Here is a 12,396-nt window from a genome sequence, read left to right as displayed (position 1 = left end):
ACTGCCGGATACTATTACTGCCTACGTTAATATTATTAATAGCTTATACAATAACTTACTATATTTCGTCCTAAAATATACGCCCTAATACTCTATCTTTAGGCCGCTTAAAACCTATAAGGACCTAAATACTATAGATATTAATACTAAAATCCTAGAGTATGCTTTACTAGGGTTCTTTAAATAAAAATAGCGTATTAAACTAGGCCTCTACTTTAAGTATAGAAGTGAATACTATATCTTAAAATACTGCCTTATTTCTCTATATAATAAAGCCTTATAGAAAAATACTATAGTAGACTTATTAAAGGGCTATATATATAGGTATTGTTGGGCTCACAAGGGGGTATCACGTAGCTACGGTTCGTAGATAGTATAATAATTGTTCTTACTTCTTTTTGATTCTTAATAGGAATGAGGAAAGGGGTAAGGAACTTAAGGTTCCTCACCGCGCTAGGGCTATGTCGACACGTAACGGCCGCTTGCCTCATTCCTGACAGGTATAGAATAGTTAATAATATAAATATAACTAGTGGAGTAGGTTACCTAATAGATTAACTCTAATTATATTCTAAGATTTACTATAAAAAAGAGAACTATTTAAGTAAGGACTATGGTCCTTTAAGTATTTAATACTATACCTAAGAAATATACTAAGTACGTTAGTATATTTTATATTTCTATATTTCTATATTTCTATATTTCTATATTTCTATATTTCTATATTTCTATATTTTTACGTTTTAAACTTATAACGTAACTAGCTATATAACTTAGCTACCTTTTATTCTATAGCTTAATTAGTTTTAGTACCTGTCGGGAATAAGGCAAGCGGTCGTCACGTGTCGTCACGTGTCGCCGCGGCACTAGCGTAGTGAGGAACCTTAGGTTCCTCACCCACCCCCTAATTCTTAATAACAAGCTTTATAACCAATATTCACTATATCTACTTAAGTAGCATTAGTAAGTTACCCTATAATACTAATACTAATTAGTGGTTGAATATACAGTTAACTATAGAACAGTAAGGTTTTTAATAGAAGAGACAGTCTCGTGTAGGGGTACTATATATACTTATATGGAATGGATCCCGGCGATACTATGCTACCTTAGACTTACGGAAAACTAGTAATAGAAGTGTTACTAAGTACTAGGAGATACCAAGTTGCGTCTATTACGTAGAACAACCACGTTTATAAAGATTTGGTTAAGTACTTTAGGTTAAAAGTATTACTAAACCTAAGGTCCTAAGTTAACGTCTAAAACGCGTTAAAAATAATACTTTTAATACTCTACTACGTTTCTAGCGGCCCTACTATGTCGAAATTACATTAATAACGCGCTCTCTGGCCCTTATACTCCTCTATTAGCATCTAAGGCAGTACTAGCGCGCCCTTACCTTACGATAATTTTAGCTCTGCTAGACTATTAAAGTTCTACTAGTACGCTATCCCTATATTCTTAACACTCTCTATACATTAAATAACTATTATTATGGCGTTAACCTATCTAAAGAAGTATAAGAAAGATATTAACCTAGAGATATAGGATAGACCTATAACCGACTTTACAACCACTAAGTAAAAGGAGCTAAATAGATTCTTATTATACCGTATGGTATACTATAAAGATAGTAAATATAATAACACTATGCTATAGTATTGTATAAAGGAGGATTTTGTTAGATAGATAAAGGAAATATGGGTTCCTATATATAAGGATCTTGTATAGGACTTCCGTAACTTCCTTTAGGAGTATAGAGTATTTATCCCTATAGATGGGGGAGGTATTAGAGATAATATTTGGGAGCATGTTATTAAAGTAAAAGAAGAATATAAATAGATTTTATAAGAGATTAAGCACTAACTACGCACTATAAAGAAGCTTAACTTATAATAGAATCTAAGTAATATACTACTAGAGACGTGCTCTAGTTCTATTACTCTAGAACCCCCTACTTTGCGACTTAATAACCTTTAAACTCTTTTATAGTAAGATTAAGTACTATACTTTATTTTATTAAGCTTTATGTCCTTATTATAGCCTATAATGTAATCCCCACCTCCTTAATCTTTAATGTAATCTTAACTTAACCTAGCGCTACTTGGAGGCATTTTAAAGTTACTTACGGATTTTATAAAGCTCTATTTAGACTAGAAAAAGAAGTTTAGCGGGGAGCTATATAATATCCTTAATTTAAAGCTATATATCTTTTATAACTATTACTAAAAGGTAGGACTAGAACCTAACTAATATTATAATACCTATTCCGTTATACTTAAAGGCCGCGCTAGCACCTTCTACTATAATCGTTTGGCAGGAAAAGGGTATAATTTTAACCGTATAATATATAAGTTAAGATGCCACTTTAAAATAGAAGAAAATAAGTAATAGTATATGTTGGAATGGAGAGAGACTACCTTCTTAAGGATTATTGCTATAAACCCAGGTGTTTCTTAGCTTAATTATCTTTAAAAGCTCTTTAATTAACTTTAGATAATTTAGCGTGGTTTATCCGAATTATATTAAGAGGACTTTAGCCTACGCGATTAAGTTATTAGCGTATGCTAAGGTATTAAAGAATATAACCTTACTCTCTTTAATCCTGCAAATACTTATAAAGGAGTATATACTTAATTAAGATCCTTTATTGGCACCGCTCTACGTTTTTAAGAAGTGTAGTAATTTAACGCCTAACCCTAACCTACTTTAATTAACCCAGACAATTAACATAACTACAACTGGACTGATTAAATATATTGTGGTAGGGGATATAGTAAAGGGTATAATTAACGCCGACTATAAGGTAATTGTGGAGGTCCTTATGGAGGTTTATTTTAAAGTAATCGCTAAAAAAAGTGTTATGTTTGTGAGAAGCTAAATTGCTAGTTAACTAAGCACCCTTTTAATAGACGAAAAGAGGCATATAATAAGTTTCGCTAGAGTATAAGAAATATTAGAAACTATAAGGTTACTATAGCCTACTTTTAAAGCTTCCTAGTTTAATATAAAGGTGTAGAAGATTTTAAGGGTAAGGTTAATAAGGCCGAACAACTCCTTATAGATATGGAAATTAAGGACTACCCTTCCAACCAATACTTTACCGAGTTTAGTAAGGTAGATGGTATATAAACTGTTGCTATTCTTAATAACCAATTTACGCTTTATTCTGTTATAAAGTTAAATGTCTTTAATAAGCTAAGGGAGAGTTCCGCGTTCTTATTTAACGATAGATACTTAGCGAACGTCTTTTATGGTATTATACTAGATACTAGAGCCGTAGGAGTATCTATAGTAGGAGAACCTTAAGTACGAGCTTTTTAGTAGCTTAATAGCTCTATTTAGATTAACTAATTAACGGTAGGCTAATATATAATTTGCTTTAGTAAGGGTACTATAATCTCTCTTAGTATAATTAAGGTCTAAACCCCGTTAGGATATATTATTTTTTATATTATTCCTGTAAATACCCCATTTCTATTCTGCATCCAAGATATAGATAAATTAGGCATTAAGCTTAATAACCTTAAGAATATACTTATTTAGGGAGATAATCGGGTGCCCGTTATACGTAAGTAGGGTTACCCTTAATTGCTTCTTTAATAGCTAGAAAGGAGTATTGCTTAGAGCTACTTAACTAAGTTAGAGCTACGTTAACTACACCGTTGTTTTAGCTACCTATCCGTTTACTAACTGCTTAGGGTTCTTTAGTAAGTAGGTTATAAAGTTAAGGTTAAGATAATTAAGCATCTTATAAAGTACTGCTATTACTACTAAATAAACTAGAAGTCCCCTGGCTGATTTAAGTTTACCCTTAAAGATAACTATAACTTTAACTTCTGTATTATTATTAATATTATATATCTTAGCGGTAAGCTAGTACTCTAAGTTATTAACTTCTTAATATCCTTCTAAGCCGCACGCTTTTTAAAGGATATGTTAGCTAGGAATGTATGGGATACTCTCTAATTATATTAGATTAATGTCTACCTAGGACCCCCTAATTAAATTATTTATAACGCGGGAAGGAACTTCTTATTTATAGAGTTTCGGTAATAGGTAAAGGTAATGGAAATTAAGGTTAAGGAAGTCCCTATTAAGGTATATAATAGCGTTAGAAAAGTAGAATAATACTATATACTATTACGCTAAGTATATAAGATTATTTCTTTAGAACTAAAGGACGCTAACAAAGAGCTTATCTTATAGATGGCTGTTAAGGCTATTAACGATTCCGCTGGTTTAGATGGGCTTATACCTATATTGCTAGTCTTTAGCGCCTACCCTTAAATAACTAATAATTCTCTATTATCTCCCTCTATTGTATAATAAGCTAAGGCTATCCGTAAAGTAATAAAGGAGGTGCGATGTCTTTATACTACGCGCTAGGTTAACAATGTACTAGGAATAAGAAATGGCCTAAATACCTTAACTACGCTTAATCTACCGCTCTAATCTAAGGTACGCGTATAGCGTAAAAAGGGAGAATGGTTAGGCCTATATAAACTTATTATAATTAATAGTTAAACCTATACTCTCTAGATGCCCTATAGACCTACTTAATTCCACTTAACTGTTATTAAGCCCTACTATAAGAATAATAGCTCTAAGCCTTTATAGGATACCCTAAAGGATACCCTAGAGGAGAACTATAATTAATGTGCTCTAGAAGGCGACAACAATTCTAATATAATTGTAGTAAACATACCGCAACTATAACGCGGTAGAGGTCGCCTGAAGGGATTATAGAATTGCTAACATCTTATAGATTTTAAAGAGTAATTTATTACCGCTATTAAGAGTAGAGATAAGTTATTAATGGCTTTTATAATAGCTAAAGAGAAGGATAACTTTAAGCTTGTAAAATAGCTTTAAAAAGAAGGCCATATTATAACTCCAGGAGCTCCTTTTTAAGCATTTAATAAACAGGAGATTAACGGTCTTATTACGAGAGGAGTTTTTAAATTTAAGAAATATAACCCTACTAAGTTTAATGGAGTTCGCATCTTTAAGTTAAGAATGGTTAATAAGATTAAGGGNAAAGCTANTAACGCCCTATTTAAGAAATTAAGGCTTGTTATCTAAGGTTATAATAATAATAGTAAGGAGGTAATTCTTATATAATCTCCTATAATTTAACGAGCTAGTTAGCGAGTTATTATTACGCTAGCTCCCTCCTTAATAAAGAGTGGAATAGTAGTTTATTTGTAAGATATTACTTAAGCCTATACCTAATTAGAGACGCACCTTTAGCGCTTAATATTGGCATATCTTCTAGAGTAAATTCGCTACTAATATCCCAAAGATATAATTATGGTTGTTCTTAAGCTATTATACGGAATTGCAGAGGCAGGAACCTATTAGTGGGCTACTTACAGTAAGCACTATAAAGAGAAGCTTTTAATGACTACTTTTATATTTAATCCTTGCTTCCTTATTATAACTACGGGAACTCTATTTGGAATTGTCAGTATATAAACTAACGATATAATTATCTTAGGAAATGACTAATTCTTAGCCCTTAAAGAGGATGAGCTAGTAAAGGCAAACCTTATAGTAAAGCTAAAGAAAAGACTTAATTTAATAACACTATTGCTCTTTAATAGATATATCCTCTCCCTAAATAAGAATTCTATTACTTTACGCTAGAAAGGTTAAGGTAAGAAGATTAACATTATTAATGTTAATTCTCCGAAGTAAGGATATGTGGAGTAACGCGCTTGCGGAGCTTATATTGCTTCTATTTATTAACCTAAGGCTTTCTTTAATCTCTCTATTGCCGCCTAATACTAGAAACTAACTAAGAATAATGTTCTTAACCTAAATAAGCGTTTTTTTGGCAAATGAACCATCTTAATTAAGGACTACTCTACGTGCCTATTAATCTTCCTACCGCTAAACTCTTTGTATTTATTAATAGATTATTTATAAATAATAAAGATTTTAGCTCTTAGCTAGAATATAAGACTATTATCGCGAATAAATCTACTAGAGAGAATAACTTTATAATCTACGGTAATCTTATCTATTAGAGCTTAACTAAAAGTAAGTGCGTTACTTAAAGCGTTCTAGCGTTAGAGATATATAAAATAGTTAGCGGTGTTAATATAGCAATTGTAATTGGAACTACCCTTAAGATAATTATAGATTAACTTAAACTTCCCGCTATCTCTATAATTATATGCACTGACTTATATTCCCTCTATAAGTGTTTAATTAAGCTTAGTACTATAAAGGAGAAGCGCCTTATAATTAATATTATAGCACTTTAGTAGTTCTACGAGCGTTAAAAACTTTTTAAGATCTGATGGATTAATGGCTAAGATAACCTAGTAGATGCGATAACGAAGGTAAACCTAAATAAGGCACTAGAGACGTTTGTTAATATAAATACTCTATATATATAAGTTAAAGGTTAGGTTAAGAGGGAAATTTAGAGAAGTTAAAATCTTATAGAACTTTAACCGCTAGTTAAAGTTATCTAATTAGTTAGATTCTTGCTAAGAGCGCCACGCCTAATTAATTTGGGTGGCGGTGTAGGATTCTGCCAACGCTATTCGTTAAGCTGGCTAATTAGGATTTTTTATCCCTAGGATAGAAAATCGCTATTGGCTCGGCTAAGAGTAGTAAGCGGAACTAATATCTTTACACGAACCCGTATAGATACCTACGCTACCCCTTTCCCTTTATTTCTTCTTCTTCTTCTCCTTAACTTTGTATCTTTATATAGTAGCAATCTATAAGTGTATATAGATGGCAACTATAAAAGAAGAGTTGCTAGTGTTAGGAATGAGGCAAGCGGTCGTTACGTGTTGTCACGTGTCGCCGCGGTACTAGCGTAGTAAGGAACCTTAGGTTCCTTACCTACCCCTTGATTCTTAATAACAAGCTTTATAACCAACATTTACTATATCTACTCGAGTAGCATTGGTGAGTTACCCTGTGACACTAATAGTACCTTTTATACTATCCTAACTAACCTATTTATATCTCCTCTTAATAGTGCAACTACTGCTAATATAAAGTCTATAATACTATCTCCTTCCTTTTTATCTTTATCCTTAAAGCTTTCTTATATCTCTAAGTTATTTATTAAAGGTATAGTATTTTTATCTTTAATTTAGTAACCTTTATTATTTCTAATACCTTTTATTAAACCCTTTATATCTAATTGTTATAACTAGCTAGTAATTAGTATTCTTTTATTTAGTAAAAAATAAGATAAAGACCACGTATTAGGAAATGGAGGCTTCCTTTATAAACAAGGCGCCCTCGACCCTTACGATTGATCGCGTAACGTTTTGTAGACTCCTCGAATACATACGCTCTGTAACTACTACCCCCATTCTATAACATTACGTTACGCCTTTTTACCACTAATGTTTAGCCTATAACCAATTTTACGTCTCTATAATACTGTAGGCGCTACTAAAAGCAGCGTATTTATAAGTTACCTTACTTAATACTTCTAAGGAACCTATAATAGTAGGATAATATTTCTTACTAGCTACTATACTAAACCTAAAGAGTAACCTAATACTTATATTTAACCTATAACGCCAATTAATCTTAGGAGAATTTAATTTATTAGCCCTAGCCTTAACCCCTAAGAAAATAGATACTAATAATATCTTATCTTTTATTAACTATATAACTATAAATAAGTAAGCGGAAGGGCTACTACCTATTAAAATTAAAATATAAGACGCTAAGATATTTATAAAAATAGTAGCATAAGAACCTAATAAATACTATCGCTTTTTATAGAACTACTACCTAAAGCTTATATAAGCTAAGATACGTACTACTTAAGATTGTAATATTATCCAAGACCTGTAAGCTTGTAAGGCACTTACTAATAATATATATTAAGAAACTAAAGATAACCTCTATATATCTAAACGCGACATCTAACAGTTAGAGAAGGCTAAGATTGTACTTATTACTATAGTTACTAAAAAAGAGGGTATAATTAAATACCTATAATCTTAGCTTAATGAGCATATTTATAAAGACATTAAATACCTCTTTACTATATATAGCGCCACCTAAGTCTTTACGCCTTTAGTAACCTTATCTACTTAACGCTTAACGGAGGATTAGCGCTAAGCAGCTTTACCTAATAGGAACCCCTACTAGAGCGGTAAAAATAAAAGCTATAATAATTAAACCTAAGCTGCTACTATAGGGTCTAATATATATTACCCTAATCCCTTAGTCTTTTAAAGAGACCGTAATAAATATAGCTACTAGAAGATATAAATCCGCAAAAAACTAACCTAGAGCGCCTACTTTTTTCCTATAGAAGATATTAAGATTAGCTATATTATCGGGCGAATAAAAGGTATACTATTTAATAGACTCTTCGCCTAATAGGAGACTAATAGCCCCTAAAAATGGTAGTCCTACTAAAAAGTCCTTAATAATCTTAACCTAATGTACCGTAACTATCCCTTAACCCGTCTGCGTTTAACGCTAAGGCTATATAGATAGGAACGCGTAAGAATTAGGCTAAATAAGAGCTTCTTATTAGCTAGATCCTTATTAATAACGTTAGACGTACGCTAATAGGTTAAGGGATAACCTATTAGCTACTAGCCGAGCTAAACTATATACCCTAAAGATAAGCCCTATTAAATTATTTAATAAGTTTTATATTAAATTCTAGAAATACATTAGAGCCCTCGCCTAAGATAATACTAAAGACTAAAAGGATCTTCTTAAAAAAGTTACTTATTGCCTTAGTTACGCAGCCGCTAGCCATAACTATAATAATACTTATAATATAGTAGCAGCTCTATAGAAGATTAAATAACGACTAAATTAGATTACTACTACTAACTTTTACCTAAAGACCTCTCTATAGAAGCCCTCTGGGCCTACTAAACCTATATATACTAAGCCACTAACGCCTACTACCTTAAGTACTACTGGAGCTAATATTAACCTCTTTATACCAATCTTTCCGTAAAAACTCTTAAACGGAAAGCGCCAGCTACTCTAAAAACTAGGACGCTACTATAGATGCTGTTAAAAAGGCTATTATTATAATAACCTAAACTGCCTAATAGCTAGGTTTAGTAGCTACCGCCTAATACTTAACCTAATGCCCTAAATACTAAATACGTTAATATATACTACTACCGTATAAGATAAAAATATAGTAATAGTAGTAAAATTAGATATAGAAGTGGAAAATGCTAAGTCTTAGCCCTAAGTTGTGGGTTGGGACGCCCTAATAATAGAAGGATTTATATATTAGCCTACTTAATAGATAACTTAGTAAAGATAAACGGACAGAAATAGATAGTTTTATCTATAATAGGAACTACTGCCAAAAAATAATATAAAAGCCGTTTTATAATTAACTATAAAGTTATTAACTAATTTATAGATACCTAACTTATGCGTACTTATAACCTACTATAAGGCAGTATTGCTAGGGTGTACGGTAGGGAGCAGGTAAGCCGAGCATAAGTCACATAGGGAGTCGATGGAAGAGGACGATATGGTAATGAGGGTAGGCAATAGCCTGCTCCCTACCGTACACCCTGGCAATACTGCCTTATATTCGAACCGATCCTACACCCTTGCGGGTGGTAGCCTGCAGCAAGCCGAGGGCTGCGCCCTCGAGCAATTTCACGATCCTCCATTTTTACCTAGGACGATCGCGTTCACTGCGACACAGCAGGTACACCAGCAGACGCCTGGAGATCGCATCCGCATAACGGTGTTGGAATACGGATCAGGTCCTCTACCTTTACCTAGGACGATCGCGTATGCTGCAGAGCAGCTACACCAGCAGACGCTGGCAGATCGCATCCGCTTACGGTGGTAGATACGGATCAGGAGACAAGGGAGACGGTAGCTACCTGGCCAAGGGTCGGTGCTATCCGGATCGTACGCGATCATCCCCTGGCGATTGGTATACCTGTATACGATCGGCAGTGCAGCGGTGCAGCTCTGCCCCGACGGCGACCCGAAGGCGATTCGATTGCTATCCGAAAGCTTTCTAGCAGGAGTCAAGGGGAATCCTACGCGATTAAGCTTGCAAACACTCTATAGCCAACCGTGGTTCACTCGCTATAGAGGTCCCACCAACAGAGATTGGAAGGTTGAACGTCCTTAAAGAGATGCAGCTACCCTGGAGGCTATCCGATTGCTATTCAAGTAGCTATCCGAAGAACTGACGGCTAGTTTTCAAAGCTACAGCTACTACCCTCTCTTCCAGATCAAATGCAATCAAGGGCTACGACCCAATCAGCCAAAGGGCTGCCGAGACTAAACCGTAGGCGGTTGTCTCATTAAGCTACGGCTTACCTCAAGAGCTTCGGCTCAGAGATCCTATGTGATCTCGCAAGCTACTGCTTGCTTCAAGAGCTACGGCTCATCGAGATCGTAGGTGGTCTCGCAAGCTACTGCTTGCCTCAAGAGCTACGGCTCTTAGATCGTTCGCGATCGCTCAAGGGCTACGGCCCAACCCGGAAAGTTTCCGGCTGTCAGCNATGGGGCTGCCGAGACTTAATCGTACGCGATTGTCTCTGAAGTTACAAGCTCAGCTTATGAGATCCTATTGCGGTTAAATGCCATCCTTAAGCTATAGCNACAGCTTCAAGAGCTACGGCTCGCCAAAGAGCTACGGCTCTGAGATCTAGGAGATCTCGTAAGCTGCGGCTTACCCCAAGAGCTACGGCTCGTCTTAGAGCTACGGCTCGTCCAAGGGCTACGGCCCGACCCGGAAAGCTTCCGGTCATCAGCCAAAGGGCTGCCGAGACTAAACCGTAGGCGGTTGTCTCCTAGAGCTATGGCTCGTCCTCGAGCTACGGCTCAAAGATCGTACGCGATCATCTTTCTGCAAGGCTTCGGTCGCTCCAAGAGCTCCAGCTTGCATCAAGAGCTACAGCTTGCCCAAGAGAATGGCGGCGGCTCAAAGATCCTACGTGATCGACCCGGAGACTCTCCGGTTAGCAGCCATAGAGCTGCCGAGACTTAACCATATGTGGTCGTCTCTTCCTAAGCTACGGCTTAGCCTTGCCAATATTACTCCGTAATAACAGTGTAATTCAGAAGGAAGGAAACACGCGTATGGCTATTTAGCCATCACTTCCTTACAAAAACTGATTGCGCGGCCGGGGGAAGGCAATTAAGACGTCAGTTTAAAGTCTCTAAAAGAGCTACGTCTTACAAAGATCCTACGCGATCATCTCTGCAAAGCTTTGGTTGCTCTAAGAGCTCCAGCTTACTTCAAAAGCTCACAAGACCCTATTGCGGTTAAATACCGACATCTCTCCGAACCCCTTCCGGGACGAGCCCTCTATAATCTCCCGCTACCGCAAGGTAATGGAGGGGGCTGACCGCAAGAAGGGGGGGGGGGGCAATGTAAGGGATATTCTTGCGATTAAGCCGGCTCCAAGTGGAGACTATCTGGCTGTCAGCCATAGAGCTGTCGAGACTTAAGCGCAGGCGATTGTCTCCAAGACTGATTGTATACGATCAAGTCTTACCCCAGCAGACGCTCTTTTCCTACCTAAAATAGGCCCTTTTTCCCACTGGGTTTTGGCCATAGGTTAAGGTTTTTATCGAGGCTGCTTGGCTGGTCCTTTTNCCCNATTTCTTTATTCCCCTNTACAAGCAAGGCTTCTGCACTGCTTACCTTTCTGTATATAGAATTAATCTATTGGGATACGGGCTGGGGGCCAGCCCTAACCAAGGGGGGGGGTAATGTAAGGGTTATTTTGGCCCTTACTCGGCTGCATCGCCTAGGGGCTTTTAGGGGTCGCCAAGGCTAGCCTTCGGCTAGCCCTTGGCACCTCCTTATAAGCACCTCAGGCTTGCAGCCCTTCCCTTCTCATCGGTTCGTCTCTATACTCAGGCTATTGCCTACCCTCATTACCATATCGTCCTCTTCTATCGACTCCCTATGTAACTTATGCTCGGCTTGCCTGCTCCCTACCGTATACCCTAGTAATACTGCCTTATACCTACCTACTTTAACCCTTACTAAAGCCCGCGCCCTATAACTCGCTAATAGTAGTTATACTGTATAGAAGATTACCTATATAGTATAACTCTACTTAGATATAAATAGGCACTAGGAAGAGCTTTAGGCCTATATTATACTACTTACTAACTACCCTATTATCCTTAAAATAAGCTAGCTTAAATAATACAACCTTACTATTAACTAGGAAAAAAGAGAAGTAACCTTTAACTCTAAATACTATAGAGAGACTTGCCTAGGATATGGCCTAGCCACCTCTATTTACTTACTAGGATATTAACCTAAGAAACCCCTTATTACCCTACTTATAACCAACTACTACTATATAAGTGCTGTGGCCTTTTACCGTATAGTATATAGAAAAGGCTAAACCATTACTATAGCTTCCTAATTAT

General features: G+C 36.0%; 1 protein-coding gene across 1 annotated transcript; it reads left to right on the top strand.

Annotated features, from left to right (window-relative positions):
• Positions 1 to 10,173: 10,173 nt before the first annotated feature.
• Positions 10,174 to 11,494, top strand: K441DRAFT_652469 (uncharacterized protein; the record flags this gene model as incomplete). Its single annotated transcript, XM_067647372.1, is given in 6 exon segments — positions 10,174 to 10,242; positions 10,426 to 10,443; positions 10,466 to 10,618; positions 10,821 to 10,916; positions 11,185 to 11,267; positions 11,281 to 11,494. Coding segments are annotated over 3 exon segments (153 nt in total), but the record flags the coding sequence as incomplete, so codon positions are not given.
• Between the last annotated feature and the right edge of the window lie 902 nt (positions 11,495 to 12,396).

Source organism: Cenococcum geophilum (genome assembly GCF_001692895.1).
Source record: "Cenococcum geophilum 1.58 unplaced genomic scaffold K441scaffold_3, whole genome shotgun sequence".
Taxonomy (NCBI): Eukaryota; Fungi; Ascomycota; class Dothideomycetes; order Gloniales; family Gloniaceae; genus Cenococcum; species Cenococcum geophilum.
Note: the sequence above shows the minus strand (reverse complement) of the source record. Positions and strands in the feature narration are given on the sequence as shown.